Below are 18,280 nucleotides of genomic sequence, written 5' to 3'. Positions count from 1 at the left end.
CAATCACCTTGATATTACTGCTGACCATTTAAGTATGCTGTAATTTGGATTGGTTTCCATTCATTTTAATACAGTATGAAAATCAACCTGAAGAGACTTGAGATAGTTAATCCAACATAGTAAAATCAATTTGCGCTATTTTTTTGTTGACATGGTTGTTATCATTGGACTTTAAAGCAGATTGATTTAAAGGGGTCTAACCCAACATAGTGATTTACTGTACAATGAGGCTTCCATGCAATGAGACTTAGCTAACATTGACTGGATTATTTAGGTAAGTTTGGTAAGTTATGGGGGAAATGTAAGCAAATAAAACTATTCATGGAAAGATGGTATCTTTTATTTATGTAAATAAACGTATTAACCTATGAATGGACAATGCCATGTAATGACACGTCCATGGTCCTTTGAGTTCATTTTGCTTTCGCAACTTGTCGTAAAATGCTGTTGGGTGGAAAGTAAACCTCATATGTCCAAAACTGTAACTTTTCAGGGTTGAAATTCGAAAAGCAAAAAGTAGCAGATCTACAAGCTCAGCTTGTACACTGGCTACTTTGGCTGTTTTGTGTGACACTGATCAAGTAGGGCATTTACGAAAAAACACAAAAAAGTGAAAACACAGAATCAGAAATAAGATGCTTCTGCCCGACAGCAACGATGTATTTGGGATATGTGTCCCAAATACTGGTGAGAGAACAGGGCTTACTTGTCCAGCGTGCGTAGGTCCTGGCCGTAGCCGGGCAGGTCGTTGAGGTCCCTGGGCGAGGCGGCCACCATACTGAGGTCCAAAGGAAGACTCTCTCCATCCTTCCCCACCACCTCCAAGCCTGTCAGACCCAGATAATGGGAGTCTCCCCACGTCATCACCAGCTCTATCCTAAGGCCTGTGAGTGGGGTGGGGGAGTTAGTGGGGGGGAGACAGCAGACACCACTGTCACCTTGAGACACATCATTCAGTTGATCAGAACGTAACATGACACAGCAACACATCTGTTTAAGAAAACACAATGTCGAGTCTCACTGTGACAGTGTTATATTAGATATCAGCATTTGCAAAATTTGTGATATCACTTTTTGAGTCATATTAAACAAAAATATTGATCTAGGTCAGGGGTTCTCAACATTTGTGGCTGGGGACCCCTGGAAATGCTTTGGCCATGTCGCGGGAGATGGGGGGGTGACACACAGCAAAGGACGTTGGGATCAGGATTAGCAGCCTAGGTGCCCAGACAGCTATGCCAGCCGTAAAGCAAACATTTGTAATAAATATGAATTTGGGGGTCCTTGACATGAACGTTTTAGAAACACTGTTGTACTGTATTCATACACGTGAAGAGGAGCACTCACACTTTCCAGTGTACATCCCAGGTATCTGCTCAACGCTCTCCACACAGTCGCTCACAGTGGAGTTGAGATCGAGTTTCAGCTGAAATGACAGGTAGACATGTGACTCCGTTTCACTACATCCTGCCATGACTCATTTATGGCTCATTCATTTAACTGTCAGAGGTTAGCTGAATGACAGGAGAAATGTACATGTACTCAGTAGTATAGGCTTACATGCTTCATATGACCATTTAATAAGCCCTAAGCATAATAACTTTGCAATGTTTCACTCCCAACTGAACATCTGCAGTGGTTGAAAATAATTAATACAGTCGAGTATAGAAAAACGCAGTGGTGGAAAAAGTACTCAAATGTTGTACTTGAGTAAAAGTATCATTACTGGAATGTAGAAATACTGTTGCAAGTAAAAGTCTGAATTCAAAATGTACTCGAGTAAAAGTACAAAAGTATTGACATCAAAATGTACTTAAAGTACCAAAAGTAAAAGTACTCATAATGCAATATGTCCTATTTCAAAATTTCAAACAAGCAGATCTACAAGCCTGTGTAGCTTATAGATCGGCTATTTTCAAATGGTCGAAATTAATATTGGGCTGAAGTGGTAAATGTATGTTTTGTAATAATAATCCAAATCTACAAGAAGACAATCTACAAACTAGTAACGAAAGTTTTCAAATAAGTGTAGTGGAGTAAAAGTACAATATTTGCCTCTGAAATGTAGTGGAGTAGAAGTAAAAGTACAGACATTTTTAAATACTCCAGTAAAGTATTAAAAAGTACCTCAAAATTGTACTTAAGTACATTACTTAAGTAAATGTACTTAGTTACTTAAATTCCACCACTGGAAAAACGAACAAAAAGCAGCATTCCAACTCACAGCGAGGTCCCCTTCTCGGAAGCCTGCCTGTGTGAAGGGTCGTTCTTCGCCCTCGCCGTCAGCAGTACGGGGTCTCTGCAGCTCCTCCTCGTACACCAGGCTCTCGGAGCCCTCACCCTCGCTCTGGAAGGTCTCGTCGTAGCGAGACATGGCCTCCAGGATCTCATCATCAGTGGTGAAGAGAATAGTGTCGCCAAACTGGTCGTCCAGTCCTGGGGTGGGGGAGGGGTGGGGGTGGGGGGGTAAATATTGTAATAGTAATAGTAATAAATAAATAAAAACATGAAAAGAAATAAACACTGTTGTGTTTGTTCCAAGAAATAACACTAAATAGCATTTTGGGTTCCAAGAAATGGAAAACATATTCTGTTCTGTTCTGAGAAACCATAACCGAATAGAAAGGCTATTCTGTTCCATGTCTGTTCTGTTCCATGTCAGGAAACAATCATTATTCAAAAGGCCAGGCTGCTCCATGTACAGTACCTCCAGACAAGTTTCCAGAGGCCTTGGCGATTTCACCCCTGAAGATGCACCTCCCGTCCAGCAGCATCTCTACCTCCTTCACCCCTCGGAAGGAGTGGATGCGCGACTTGTTATAGTTCCATACGCGGATCATGGCCACCTGGCACGGTGTCCCGAAGTCCAGGAACACCACGTGGCTTCGGCCCGCTGTGAAGGGGGCCAGCCAGAGGTGCATGTCGTCCTGGGTTCGATTGACCCCGTCAATCAGGTTGCCGACCACCCGGGGGTCCTTGCCATAAGCCGGGAGGACGTTGATGTCCGGGGGGTCTGCGGTTATGTGAGCAGGCCGCAGTGGCTCTCCGGTCGAGCTGAAAACCTCCAGGCCGTTTAGCCCCACGTAATGGCGGTCGCCCCAGGTGGACAGGATGCTGATGATGAGCCGCTGGCCCTGTGGCAGCACTGGGATCTCAAACTCCTCCTCGCGCTCACCGGACGGATCGTCCTCGGGGTCCTCACACAGGCTGCCCTGTGGGGCCAGGGAGGACAGACTAGGGCTCTGGGGCGTCACGGATGCACCGAGCGGAACTGCGGGCTGGGGACTGCGACACTGGCGCTGGAGGAACTCGTCGAAAATGTCTCCCTCGAAGCCCATGTTGGAGATGCGTCCGCGCTGGCACTGGTTGAACTTGACGAGCGACTCCCAGGACTCCATGAGGGTGTTGTCCTGCTGGCTGTGGAGCTGCGCCCGCGGGGTTCTCTGCCTCCTGCTGCACGTCACTAATGACAACGCTTCCTCTGGGACACACAGGCAGGGACCACATGTCAGAACATTTATCAAATTCAATTTTAGTCATTACTTATTTCAACACTCATTTACAACACCAAAAAGGTGAATGTTTTGTTATAAGATTATAAGTTATGTTTTTGACTGCTGGATAAACATATTAAAGTGTTAGTTCAGATGTTTGATGTTTCGAAGTTGAACGAATGTATATGGTAGAAATAAGTAACAATACAAATGATGCTAGTTTCCTTTTTACATGTACCCGTTGATTGGTGCTAACAGCTGCTGGAATGATACCAAGCTGTCTGTGACAGGTCTAGGAGGAGTCTAGGAGTGCTCAGCGGCAACAGATGGTCTCGACACAATGTGTGTGTGTGTGTGTGTGTGTGTGTGTGTGTGTGTGTGTGTGTGTGTGCGAGCGTGCGTGCGTGCGTGCGTGCATGTATTATATGCATGTGTGTGTGCATGCATGCGTGTGTGCCTCAACAGGGCCAAACGTCTGGTAGCCGATATTCAGACAGGTGGTGAACTGTTACACCAGGGAGGATTATAATAGACGAGGCAATTAGAGATACCAATCTGCCGTCTTACATAATGTACCTTAGAGAACAAGATCTATACAGAGGCCAATTTCCTCCCCTTGTTTTAATTAAAACTTATCTTACATCTCAAGATTTCAAAAAAGAAAACCATCTTACTAAGAGACAACAACAACAACAGAACCATGTTGGTGGTGCTTGATGCAGCCAGTTAGTGTACCAGCCACATGCTTCTTGAGGAGTCGTGAGGACTACAGTTGCCTCTCATCATGTCTCAACGTTCTCTCTCTCGCTCTGCCTTCCTGAATGTCCTGCACTACCCCAGACACACGCTGACTGCCCTTGAGATGTCTACCTCACATCCAATCTAATTAAGATCAAACAGAGTGACGGCCGAGACACCAAGAGAGAGGGACATAAAACTGCATAACCTGGAACTGAAGAAAATAATACAAACACACACAGGCACATCGCAAAGCCAACAGAGGCTCTTGCAAGTAGAGGTTGGTATGAAAAAGGTTGATGACGTTTCTGATCATGATTTTGTCCAGTTCTCGCTTCTCTGTACTCTTTAGCTAATCTATGCTATATATATAATATATATATATATAGCATTTCTGTCAGGCAGAAACCTTCTACACCCAAAGCTGTTACTTTTCAGGAAATTAAACCTGTGTACCAGTATAGTTATTATTTAGTCACAAGCTCTTGTTAAAACATCGGATAAATATTCATAAAACCCTCAGACAGATATGATGATGTATGATGATAAGAGCGCCCCTCACTTCACACAGGTGTGACTTTTTGACGTCAGTGTATCACTCAAAATCCCCATACATGGGAAAGCCCCCATCTATGGTGCCCAGATCTCGTGACATCACTATGACATCTGATGTCATAGTAAATGCGATCTGCTGTCGCAATTAAGCCCATATATGGAGATCCCTGATGCCATCAATATTGGCCAGCAACTCCACATCTGACCTCAAACCTCAAACCCTTAGATCTCCATATATGGATATATGTCAGAACCTGTTCTCCATATGTTGATCCTTCCCCATCCATCCTTCCTCTTCGATGTCTCCCTTTTGACTGATACCTGTCCATTCAAACTCTAGACGGGCCTGCCCCAAAGTTATTAGTGCACCGCGCCTGGCAGCTGGCAAAAACTAGAGTTCTCAACAGGCCCGAAAATTAAGGACCAGCCCTCATCAAACTCTGTACACTGAAGAGAATGTCCCCGCTACCACCCTTAGATCTCCATATATGGAGCTGACCTGTTCTGACATTCCATATGTTGATCTGACCTCATCAAACCCTGTACACTCAAGACATGCTCCTTATATGGCCAGTACAGAATTCATTCCATGTTGATCTGACCCCCCATGCCAAAGCGCCATCGCTCGCCCAGCAGTCCGCGGTCAACGAGGCGGATGGGTGCACGCGACCTCGTTGCTTCTCGCCCTTAGGCGTCTTAGTGGTTATAGGCAAACATTTTCCAAAATCTGCTTTTTTGACAAAAACTAAACATAAAAAGCAAATATCTACCTGTCTGTATGCCTGGTGAGACTATTTTAAAACTCTGGATGAAAGTGAGCAATATTAATCAAGGAAGCAACAAATGTTCAATACGACAAGGCTCATACATTATATACATTAGAGCCAAACCTACCCGTGCTTGAGGGCGCAGTAGCTCCACATTGCTGCTCCTCTGTCTGTCTGCTAGTGCCAGCAGCACTCCGGACCGAGCCCCTGCGGCCGCTGATGGGCCTGTCCTGCCTCTGCTCCCCGAGCTCCTCCAGCAGGTCACAGGCCAGGTCCAGGGAGTCCGCTTGCCATGGACCTCCGTTCGCCGTCCTCTCCATCCCTCTGCACACGCGGCCCGGGTTACAGGAGAGCTCTGGGAGCATCGAAGAAGAGGCAGGGGACGCCACAGGAGTTTGGGGCTCCACCGACTGCTGAGGCACCAGCCACAGCGGGCGCTCCCTCTCCCTGCCGGCCTCACAGCCCTCGGGGGCCCCCCTGCTCAGGGGCTGCAGCCACTGCGGTGTTCCCCCTCGGGAGGAGGAGGGCTGGGTGGTAACTGTCTGCTCCTGGGCCGCTAGCTGCTCCAGCTGCTGTCTGATGAGGAGGGGTTCTTCGGGGCCGGGCAGGTCGAAGGAGTTCCTCTGCATTACGATTGAAGAACGCGGGGCCAGGAGGGCGCAGGGTGCCAGGGATGGGGCGATGGGCGGGAGCGACGGGTGGGTTTTGTCCTCCAGGTCTCTGCTATCATCATGGCACTGGGGGCTGGCGCCCCGCAGACTGTGGCCCGAGGCCACAGGGCTGGGAGAGAACGATTCCAGAGCTTGGAGTGCTTGAAGGTCGATAGTGGTGCTGTAATCAAAGACTTGGTTGCCGCAGCCCTTCTCCAGCTCGCCTTCAAACACCAGCGTACTGTTGAGATAAAGCTTCACGTGTCGTGCGCCAACATCAAGCTCCTGAAAAAGAAGTATGAAATTAAGCAGAAAGAGAAACATTTAACCAGAAACCTTTACCAGAGAAATTATGCAAGGAATACCACCGATTCTTAAACCCAATTCATAAACACAGAACATAAACTCTCATGATAGCAGTTAAGTAGCATTCTCACAGACACAAAGTGACGGCTGCCATGGAGAGAGATGGCTAAAGCCAACACAAATCTCCTCGATCCCCTAGCCAGTGAATCACACCGTAAATGTGCAACGTTTTCACACCAAGCTCCCCACCTACCGATAATCCAGTGCACACAATACAAAGTGTAGGACCTATGTGGTAGCGAAGATAGCAGGAAATAGAGAATTCTTCTCTGTGTGGTGTGACTGTATCCCTCCTGTGAGCAGCAGTGAGGACAGTAGCAGCAGTCTGGGTATATCCCCAACACTAATCCTCTGGGGCTAATCTCTTGGCGTTCCACATTTGGAGCATCTGACCAAAGGCTTATGAGAACCACACCTCTGATGTACAGGCCATGGCAACACCGTCACAACCACCCATAACCAGCAGCCCTCTGACGTAAAGGCCATGACAACACCGTCACATCACACATTTACACTGTAGATGAATTACAGACAACAGACAGACAGACAGACAGACAGACAGACAGACAGACAGACAGACAGACAGACAGACAGAGATATTTGGATTTATAGATATTTCTGGACAAGCGCTCATCTGACCGACTTGGCAACTTCCCACTCAGCGATACACGTCAAGTTGAAGGTCAACGATTCTTGAAATATGGGGGGGGGGGAGATGACGACACAGACTGATAGATGTACAAATACGCATTTTTAGATAAGATAAGATAAGATAGATGAAGCCTACTAACGTTTAGGCTTCTGTTGTAGTTCCAGATTTTGATGCGGGATATTCCAAAGTCTGGGGCTCGCTCTGTGTTCCTGATGATGAAGTACAGCTGGATGGGGGGGTGGAACGGGCAAGTCCACATGTGGCGCTCCTTGATGGTCTGACGATCCAAGAGAATAGAAAAGATCATTTACAATAAAATCAGGAGCACATCGGTAAGAAACGGAACAATGGTAATTATAACAGAGAATGTGATGGGGCCATTGATAGCCAAGTGAGTAATGTAACAATAAAGGTCCCTGCAGACTGCTGCGTCTGATTATTTGCCGCGTTCTTCCGCTGTATTTCCAAGCAGCAGTCTGCAAGGACCTTAAGACTTTCCTTAGATTAGATTGTTTCTCCTCAACATTCTCCTCCTTGTACAATAACTGGTCAGAACCACCACTTGATGCACATGCATGGTGTCATTTGTCAATTAATAAAACAAGTTTGCTTAAATAACACTGTATTAATGGAACTATATACATAGATGTATAGATGTAGATTTATTTTAATTACACCTTCTGTGGTGATCATACACATACAATGTCAAATTAGAAAGAACTAAAGTGAATCAAATATGATGATATGAAAAACAATGACTATCTAAGCAGGCTGAGGAGGAGGCTCACCTTGGCCTTGCCATTGACCAGTGCCCCCAGATTCCCAGGGTAGTCAGCGTTCCTGATGTCTAGGTCGTGGGGCGACACGTACAGCTTCCTGCTCCGAGGACAGAAAAACTGCATCTCCGTCAGCCCCACCTGGAGGGCGTTCCCCCAGTTGGATAGGATCTCCATGGTGATGTATAAAGTGGGCGCCACCTCCGCTGACGGTCGTCTTTGCTGCCATGACAATACAAAACGCACCATTGAAATTATGCTACATCGTACAACACCGCAGAATAGCCGATCCATAAGTTCACAACGAGTCGCATGCACTGGGATGCGTTGTTGTGAACTTGCGGATCGTTAATTCTGGCACACGACAGCATTGTACGCTGGACTATAAATCAGGCTTGAGGCACCTCCTGTACGTCTGACATCTCACAGCTTCGTAATGACTCTGCATGTCATACAGTGCCCTGCACTAGCATCAGGATTTAGTCACCACTTCTGGAGTGATGACACTAGCGGGCTCATGACTCACCGGTGGTTTACCGCTGTCCGTCTTGACAGTCTGAGGGATGTCGTAGCAGGGACCATTCTCTAACTTTTCCAGAGCCTTCAGTAGTTTTTGCTGTTGCCTGAATAGAGGAACAAATGCTTTTCAGTCTTTGACCATGACATACTGACATAGGGACAGCCGACTCGAGCCCCTGAGCAATGCAACTATAAGATTGCCTCCACAATTTATCCATCTATACATTACAAAAAGCTCTGTGATTGAGTGTGTGTGTACGAGTATGTCTTTCCTTCAAATATCTCAAGAACTGTCCAATCATTCACCTTCACATTTGGTATATGTGTATTGCTGATACCCGGCCTAAGGGAGTGCAGTGTCGAGTGTGAAGTCGGTCGGATTAGCGGTTCTCCAGAACTCATGTGCATCACAATAGATATAGATTTAGAGATATATACATATAGATATACTGTATAAGTGTATAAAAATATATATTCTGCATTAAGAAGTAAGAATTTCACTGCAGTCTTGCTAACTTGCAGTATTATTATGTGCACGTGACAATAAAAAATCTTGAACCCCGAGAGCTATGTTACTACCTAGAATTATTATACTGGTTGTCCCTTCAAGGTCAGTGGGAGGCAGAGAGCATCAATTTGGTCCTCCCTTTCTGAGACTGATCATTACACTTGCTGCAGCTTTTGTACAGACAGCTTCAGTAGGAACGAGCTATGCATGATGAGTGTCTGTTGCTTATTTTGCACATGACATGTGCATCTGGTATTTTGCAATGATTAACCTTTTATGGCCCTTTTATCAAGCTATTGACTCCCACTCACATCTCATCAACTGTGGTAAATTGTTACAGATTTCCTTTTGGAACGGGACAATAAAGCCTTGAACTGAATGTGTTTGTCATGTTCCATTAGTGTACCTGGGGCCCATGAGTGTGATTCTCTGCATGGCCTTGGTGACTCCATTATCGTCTTTGTCACAACTGTCATCCCGCAGTGAGCCATTAATCATTTGGTGTCCTCTCCCCTGGAGGAGAAGGGAAGGAAGTGAACGTTTAACCAACCTGGCATCCCCATCATGGGCATGTCTTTATAGATCTACCTCTACGAGCTTGTAGATTGGCTATTTTAGAAGAGAAAAAGAATTATAGGGTTGAAGAGGTTCAAAAAAATAAAACGTTTTCAGTTTTCACATTTGAGCAATATGCTGCCTCAAATCTATTCTAGTCACAGACTACAGCAGGTCTTTCGGTTACCTTAATTTCTTGGTCACCATACACCATGATGAAAAAAGCATGCAGAAAGGGCAGGGCATAAAAATAAATTATGAACTACTAACAGCAATAGAAAAGTCATTGGTTACTGCATTTATGAGCAGTGATGGTATACAGCTCAGCACAGTAGCTGCACACTGTCAAATCCTGAGTGTTCATTATTTTTTTGTTTAATGTGTGTTTAGTTCTCTTTCCTGAGTGGATAAAATTGGTATTGTGACCTGAAAACAAATACACTCCATAGCAATGATTGCTATTGGAATATAAAGCTTTTGCGGAAAATAGCAGATCGGGCAAGCTCACAACGCGTCGCGTGGCTATATTCAGCAAAAGCTTTCCCCACAATAACAGAAAACACACTAGTATAGAGCCCTGGGGGACTCCGGTCAACCATGTGGGGTTTAAGTGGGTTAAGTTTGGTGTACTGGAGTGTGGTGGAAGCCTTACTGTGTTGTGGCTGAAAGCGCGAGGCTCGTGGATCCTCAGCGGGCTGTTCTCTCTCTGGAGGGCCTGAAGGACTTGGCATGCCGTCTCCTCTGGGTCACGCTCCTCACTGGGGGCCTTCCTGGCTGCTGAGAGGGGCCAATCTCCACGACTCCTTGGCCCTGGAAGAAGAGTTGAAGGGGTTTTAAACCAGTAGTCGTTTTCACACTGGGAGAGCTCGCAAACCCATCGCGAGTCTTCTAATCGAGCTGTCCTTAACAATAGCCACCCCCGCCTGAAAAAACCCAACTTAGACCTAGTAAATACAAAACCTATTTCTAAGCTTCTATTACCGTCAAAGGTCTTCAAAAAGGCTTGCCCAGGCCGGTCCCTGCTCTCTTTTATTCAGTTAATTGCAGCAGTAGTTCATATTGGAATTATTTTTTATTGTTCAGCCCTAGCTCAAACCTCTACAAATGCAATAAAATATACTGTCTCTTCTCATAGCAATGTGTCATGTTAACAAGGGATGACTTACTCTGAGCATCTCTGGCCTCTTTTGAAGGTGGCCTGTCTAATGTCTTGCTTCTCACCAACATAGGCTTGGTGGGTATGTAGGCCTCAATGTTGTCTTTCCTCTTGGCAGATAGTGAGCGCTCTATTTTTCCACCTGAAGAAATAGAACACTTTTGATGGAAAATGAAAAACTAAAACAATGAAGATATATTTTTTTCTCTTCTTTTTTTAACAATTACTGAGATGCACTTTTTCTGCACAGTCAAATCCAGCGTTAATTTAACTCTTAGTTAGCTCTATTTTCAATCTCTCAGAGTGAAATGAACACTCTTTACAGTGTGCTTCCTTCCAGCATGTGCTGACTAAGTGACTAACCCATTACACATATCTTGCAGAGACTGATAAATGCGCTCGCTTCCTTTCAATGTTTTTAGGTCAACAGTGATGAAGCAGATAAATGGATGGGACAAAACCACTCTGGACAATTAAATCTCACCGCAAACAAAACGAGGCAAAACAAAATCAATAAGGATTTTTTTTATATGGTGGTGGTGGTGGTAGTGAACCTACCTTTTGTCGAGGGTCCAAAGTCTAATACGATGAGGTCTGCGGGGTCGAAATGGCCGACGGTGCTGCCTGCTCGGTGGTGGCGGTTGTGGGAAGAGGATGTCTTGGAGGAAGACGGAGGCAGGCCTAGCTCCTCCAGGCTCTCTGTACTCTGGTCCCTCTCCATGTGCTCCTCCACCCACTCCTCGTCCGACTCCTCCCCCGCAGAGTCGTGGCTGCTGCGGCGCATGCTAACCTCCAGGCTCCGGCGCAACACCTAGATTGTAAAGGTCAGGGTTGAGACGCACACACACACACACCCATTGGTGGATGTGAGGGGACGTGCACACACGCAAGAGAGACACGCGCACACGCACACACACACACACACACACACACACACACACACACACACACACACACACACACACACAGATCCACACACATAAGTTGACAGTTTAATTACGTGCATGTTCTAATTTACAGCTTTAGCTTTAAGGAAAAAAAGGTGTCATAAATTAACAGCTAGCAGCACACGACAAGACTTTAACACGTTTCCCTGAATCACATGCAAAGCTAATGCAATGAAATATAAAAAGCACATCATTTTCATCTAGATTAAAACATTTCTATTAGTAGCGAATAAATACATTTAAAAAAAAGAAATCCACCTCACCTTCACCTCTTCCAGATTGAGCAGCACCTTCTCTGTGAGGGAGTCACTCTGGGCCCCACGTCTCTCCGGCCTGGGGCTGAAGGAGTGTGACGCCTTGCAGGTGTCCCTAGGGGAGCGGGGGCAATTGTGTGGGGAGCGCGGGCTGGACCTCTGGAGGTGACGGCGATGGAGGGATGACAGGACGCAAGGGACGTGGAAGGAGAGAGAGAAAGATGTTAGGTCACACAGGCAGCTGTGTCTGACACATAGCCCCTCCCCCAAATGATCTCACACACACACACACACACACACACACACACACACACACACACACACACACACACACACACACACACACACACACACACACACACACACACACACACACACACACACACACACACACACACACACACACACACACACACACACACACACACACACACACACACAAAGTGGGTCGAAGTGCATGCGCACACATCCCTGCTGGGTACTGCTTTGTCTGTCTCCACTAGTCCACTCTACCATGTACACATAGCTGCGAGGGTACGCTAACATCATAAGATGTCAATTTTGTCACCAGCTCATGTCCGCACAGACATCCGCTGCCTCTCAGATTTTTATGACCACACATACTTTGTGCGTGTACAATTACGGTGACTGTACTTGTGTGAACGCTCTGCGGTCGTGTGAGAAGATCGGTCAATATCAACATCTTTATAACTTCTTGTTAAAAGCCTATAAGACAACCCACTGTGCTTAAATTCTTGGAAAGAAATGTCTGTAAGAGGAAAAAAGGCACACATGTGTGCAGGTATCTACGAGATGCATGTGTGGAACACGTTCACACCTGCATACACTAAACTGTGGTATATACAGAACAATGTGTGTGTCCGCGAAAACTCACGTCTATATACGTCAAGTATAATAAGGCCTTACCTCCATGTCTACGCTGTTGGCTGTAGGCTCGAAATCATCGGAATACTGCACTGACTTTTCCGGCGATATTTGCAAAGTGGCTCCGTCCTCCGTTCGAATCCTGACTGAATGCTGAAGGCAAAACAAAGGCAATGTTACTGTATATAGACAGGTTTGTTTTACATTCATACATATTTTTGGAATACATACAAGTCTTAAGATCATGTGCTAAAAAGAGTGTGCTATAAAAATTGAAAGGTTCTTCACCTGCACCCATTCTCTCCTCTGGACCTTCACCGGGGCGGTGTGGCTCCTCTGTCTTTCAGCGTTCTCTGGATCACGGCTATACTCAGCTAGCTGCCGGGCGCATGGTCTTGAGGCATCTGCCGATGAGTCACAGTAAGAAAATGGCACATAAGCGGGGCAACGCAGAGTGTTCACCTCAGAGGCGGAGGAGAGCAAATACATAGTTGTATATACACAGATGGTCCAGAGCACATAGAGATGGAAAAGAAAAAAAGAAATGGCTGCCAGTTACAAATGTCACTATGATTTATTCAGACGCTGGGCATGGGATTATACCATGCAATGTATTAGCTGAGGGGTGGTGGTAGTTGCCACATGGTCTGACTCTACACCAATCAGTCAGACCCTATACAATCCTAAACAAGGGCAATGATACCCATTGGACAGTGGATAGGATTAGGAAAGGTGTGGATGACCCTATACTGTGCGAATTATACTGAGGAATAATGATGTCCATGTTTATCATCAAATCTATCATTGTTACAGAAGTGGTTGGTTTACTATAATTAGGAGTATTGTTAAAAGGTAGTGTAAGTGATATTTTTGGTTAAAACTAAAAAATAATTAGATTAAAGCATAATATTTTGACATTAATATAGTATAGGCCAGGGCATAGCAGTGGCGGACCAGACCAGACCAGATCCTTTAGTTAATAAGAGATACATTTAAAAATCACACCGTGTGAAGTGAGGGGCGCTCTTCATACATCACATTCTGTGCTCAACCAATCAAATTATCACAGATGTCATTCCGGCCTATCACTTTTGGCGTCTTCACTTTTCTAGTGAAGACGCCAGAGCGAAAACAGCAAGACACTAGTATAGAGGCCTGAGTGACCCTGCTCAACAACATATGGGGTTTAAGTGGTTAAAACACATACAAAGTAATATGGCTGTTTGCTTTGCATGGTAGCTTATGTAAGAGCTTTCATTATTGAGTGTCTGCTGCAGATTTATTTTTGTCCTTGCAGCGGCGTACCAGCTGTGTGTGTTGTTTTCCGAGCAGGTGGCTGAGAGGCGAGAGACTTGTGGCAGTTTCTCTTGGGCTGCTTGCTACAGGCTTCAGCGTTAGCTCCGTTCAGGTAAATGGAGAAGCCTTGTTCAAGGCGCTCCAACTCAATGTCCCTGGGGTCTTTGTTTTGAAGGCGCTTTAGAATCCTGATGGGGGAAAAAAGGTTCAATATATGACAGCCAAAACATACAGAAAGCCAATTAGAAACATGAAATACAACAGCACAATAACAGACAGAAGTAAGTTACTGTAAAATACTGATACAGATGTTATGGTCAAAGGTGTCTGAATAGCTCCGCTTACATTCAAGTAGGTGTTTCAGCATAAGAATAAGAATTTATGTTAGAGAGTGAGAGACAAAGAGAGAATCCCTATTTAATCACCAAAAGTCTTCAGCTACAGAGCACTTGTCATACTCAGTCATTGTCTCTCAACGTGCATGGAGGCAATCAAAGCCTCCTATTAGTGAGCACTGACAATTCAGTCCGTGTCAGGTGTCTCCTCTGTGAAAGCCAATATGCCCATGCCCAATAACCTGCTACTCACACATCACCTGTTTTTGTGCTGGAGATTAATTAAATATTCATCCAGACCCTCTTCAACCGCAGAGGCAAGCTTCCCTCCTTGGCACTTCTCGTTCTCCTGCACACACGCACGCACACACGCACAAACACGCACACACGCACAGTCAGCAAAGATTATGTTTGTAAGTCTGTTTCACTGTGTCTAGAAAACTATAACAATGGACAGGTGGTCACTCAGACATGATACATTATATTATTGGTATAGGTATTTATATACATTATATTATTGGTATAGGTATTTATATTCACTATGATCAACAGGAGCATTTAAACGCATATAACAATGGGCCACAAGGCTATGGTCACAAATTACACAACAATTGACAATACAATAAATGGAAGACAGTGATGCGTTAATATAAGAAAAATCCTTAAATACAGCAGCAGTACACTTGGAAGGAGGCAGGCATGTTAAGTTCAAATTAATAATTTTAATGTTTTCTGATGTTTATCTTATTGAACTTTGTTGCATAGAAATACGTAAGCTTAGATCATTGGTTTTCAACTGTTGGGCTCAAGGCACACCTGTATACATACAAAATAGACGATCTACAAGCTCACACTACGCATTGCAATGCGACATGTTGTGAGGTGCATTTTTTTGCTATATATTTTTTGAGTGGTGCAGCCACTCCTAGGAACAGCAATGTCCGTCCCTCCCTATGTCCATCCCTATGTCCGTCCGTATGTCCCTATGTTTAGGGTACCAATAAGGGCAAAAGTGGTGCTGTTGTGCTAGAAACAGAGTGAGATAGTGTTGCACTGTTGCCTGCTAATTACAATGTGGAACGTGCATGAGAGATGGAGAGAGAGAAAGAGTAGAGAGTGTTGTCTGCTAATTACCCCACACAGTAACTCTGTCATTTCTTGACCGTTTCCACACAGAGTTGCACCTCTCAGTTCACACGGGTGTGATTTTTAAATACACCAAATATAAACAGTATAAATTGTATATACAATACAATTTCTCTAATGACTATGTTGTTAAAGTGGTTACTGGTTAGACAATATTTGTGGGGCGAATACAATTGGCCTCTTTACAGGGAGTAAATATATACCAATATAGTACATTTTAAGATATCGTAAATCACAACTTTTTGAATTGTCATTTGAGAATCACTGGCTTGGATACTTAATGCATTCATATGACATGTCATCTCCTGAGTTGTATAGCTGTAATTATGTTGTTGATTGCCATCACCGGTGCTTTATTGTCAACCTCGTTTATGCTGTACATCTTCATCTGATTAAGTTCAGTCTGACAGAAAAGTAATTTATTCATTTATTTATTTAAAGAATAGTTAAGTTTCGGGCCACACTCCTTCCATACATCAGTGACAGTGATGTATTTATGTTGTCTACAATGACAACAATACCATTATGAACTTGGTGAAAGCCCAGATAAAACCTAATGAAAATGTTGAAGCCGCATTGTGTGCTCATTGTTGAGACAGATATGTGATGTCCTAGTCCAAAACAAATCAGATCATGAGATGAATGAAGCAACATCCAGTACATGACGCCTTGCCACTTCGGGTGAAAATAGGTAACATGCAGAAAGAGAAAGAAAGAAATCACAAAGCCTCTTACTTATGTCTCTATGGGCCACTAGGCTATATGTAGCCACCAGGGACAGCAGAGAAGCAAGTTAAGTGAAGAGAAAGATTAGAGAATGCTTATTAACACTTATCACAGTAGTTATTAATTACTATAAAGCATGAATGCTTGAAATATCACTGGCATGCATTACATATCTGATCCAGAAAGGAGACCTTATTTACAGTGTGAATTGACACTGACAGCACATTCAGTACAGCTCTGGTCCATAGCGTTATGGACCAGAGCTACATTCAGTACCAAGTAAATAAAACAGCTTAAAGTTGTTACTGGCTTATTTGCACATACTCATACGTAACATACAGTAAAAATAAATGAACTATACCTCATAGTCCATCGTGCAGGGTAGGGGCTGCAGAAGAGAAGGCGATGCTCATATAACTATGACACAAAGGAATGGGTTCACCATTCTCTGAATGGTGCTTTCGTTCATCGTTGCAGAAATGCATGCATCGATATATAGTACCTCAAGGTTAACCTGCAATAACAAACGATGTTTAATTCCAGGAAATATCTAATTTTGCCCCACCCGAATTAAGGGACATTTCTATTTCTCGCAGAAGAAAAATACAACTGCACTTGCGGCTGCCTAACATGAACCGTGTGTCTGGGGAACGATTTTCAACAAAAATCACTGAATTCAACTTGCCTATGTGGGACTCATGCAGCTCAGACATCTTTGCTTCAATGCCCCGTTATTAATAAACCAGCCAATGTTTGTTAAATATAAAATGCATGGCCTCTTAGAGCTTGCATGCACGGACTTAGCCAAGTTGTTCATATTCATATTTCTCTGACAAGTTATTGGCGGATTCGGCGATATTTTTCTAAGCAAATAGCAGTATCGGTTATGTCCATACCATTGCAGACTGTGTGAAATGGACAAAACGTAGCCAACAGGCTAGCTTGCTAACGTATGGTTCAGCGCTAGTAAAAGCGTTTAACTGCACCAGCCTTTAGCGATAATCAGCTAAAGAAAGCTGACTGGCTGGTCGTTTTCTGCCAGTTTCATTCCCTTCCCAACACAGCTGTCTTTGGTAAATAATAATTATAATAATACTTACATTACAGTACGGCGAGCAATCTGTTGTTGCCTTAGCAACAATGTCTTCCTTCAGATGGTTTCATCTCATGTGCCCTGCTGTATGCTGTTGTTGTTACTAGTCTGGTTGGTTACCAGGATAGCCGTCCACCAATGGACGGAATGCAGCAGCAATCAGACACTCCCACTCGGGGTACAGCGAGCTTCAGTCATGTCTCCCCATAGACTGATGAAAAGTTTGAGAGGGAGACACTATGGCATAGAGTGTCTCCCTCTCAAACTTTTTCATTTCAAGGACCCTCAGTTTTGTGTAATGGGTGATTAGGCCACAGTGCCACACTGACCCCGGACACCCAGCCTGTAACGGTCCATTTGGTTCCTAACTAACTAGCAACGATTTTGCTGGGGACCTCCCTAGAACCAGAGGTTCTAAACCAGTGGATCAATAAATTTTTTATGTTAAAGACCCCCCCCAAATTTCCAAGACTGTGTCTATTACAGTAGGCGTTGAGAGCTTGTAGATCTGCTATATATATATATGTATGAGATCTACAAGCTCTCACGCATTGTAATGTGTTTTTGAAGTTAGGTTCAGCTGCACCTTCCCCTGCAACCCCCCCCCCCAAAGAAGTACTCATCTTTTGTACCAAGTAGCAATACCACGATGTAAAAATCTGTTAAAAATAAAATAGTGTTCAAACTTTTATCCAGGTTTAAGTACAAACGAGAATTAAAAGAAAGAGGATGGCCCATTTCAGTTTAGTAGTCTTTTGGTGATACCTTCAAGTAGCTCTGTTGTGTTCCCAGAATTCAGTTTGAAACAATAACACTTTATGCCACAAGTATGGCTCTGAAATAATGCTGCAGGGTCCTCCCA

The 18,280-nt window shown here is 44.4% G+C and overlaps 1 protein-coding gene across 2 annotated transcripts in view; it reads right to left on the bottom strand.

Annotated features, from left to right (window-relative positions):
* The window catches only part of katnip (katanin interacting protein), a 29,827-nt gene extending 12,309 nt beyond the window's left edge, over positions 1-17,518 (bottom strand). For both annotated transcript variants that reach the window (XM_079492981.1, XM_079492982.1), the window contains exons 1-19: positions 17,426-17,518; positions 16,687-16,839; positions 14,714-14,802; positions 14,128-14,306; positions 13,111-13,226; positions 12,865-12,975; positions 11,947-12,096; positions 11,295-11,547; positions 10,747-10,878; positions 10,233-10,390; positions 9,432-9,538; positions 8,525-8,621; positions 8,011-8,220; positions 7,362-7,499; positions 5,682-6,489; positions 2,708-3,481; positions 2,225-2,436; positions 1,348-1,426; positions 707-884 (exon numbers count right to left, since the gene is read on the bottom strand). In XM_079492981.1, coding sequence (XP_079349107.1) covers positions 707-884; positions 1,348-1,426; positions 2,225-2,436; positions 2,708-3,481; positions 5,682-6,489; positions 7,362-7,499; positions 8,011-8,220; positions 8,525-8,621; positions 9,432-9,538; positions 10,233-10,390; positions 10,747-10,878; positions 11,295-11,547; positions 11,947-12,096; positions 12,865-12,975; positions 13,111-13,226; positions 14,128-14,306; positions 14,714-14,802; positions 16,687-16,698 — 3,803 coding nt within the window. In that variant the 5' untranslated portion in view covers positions 16,699-16,839; positions 17,426-17,518. The remainder of the gene's footprint in view (positions 1-706; positions 885-1,347; positions 1,427-2,224; positions 2,437-2,707; positions 3,482-5,681; positions 6,490-7,361; positions 7,500-8,010; positions 8,221-8,524; positions 8,622-9,431; positions 9,539-10,232; positions 10,391-10,746; positions 10,879-11,294; positions 11,548-11,946; positions 12,097-12,864; positions 12,976-13,110; positions 13,227-14,127; positions 14,307-14,713; positions 14,803-16,686; positions 16,840-17,425) is intronic.
* Between the last annotated feature and the right edge of the window lie 762 nt (positions 17,519-18,280).

The sequence above is a fragment of the Electrona antarctica genome (genome assembly GCF_951216825.1).
Source record: "Electrona antarctica genome assembly, chromosome: 22".
NCBI lineage: Eukaryota > Metazoa > Chordata > Actinopteri > Myctophiformes > Myctophidae > Electrona > Electrona antarctica.
This window is presented reverse-complemented; position numbering and strand designations above follow the sequence as displayed.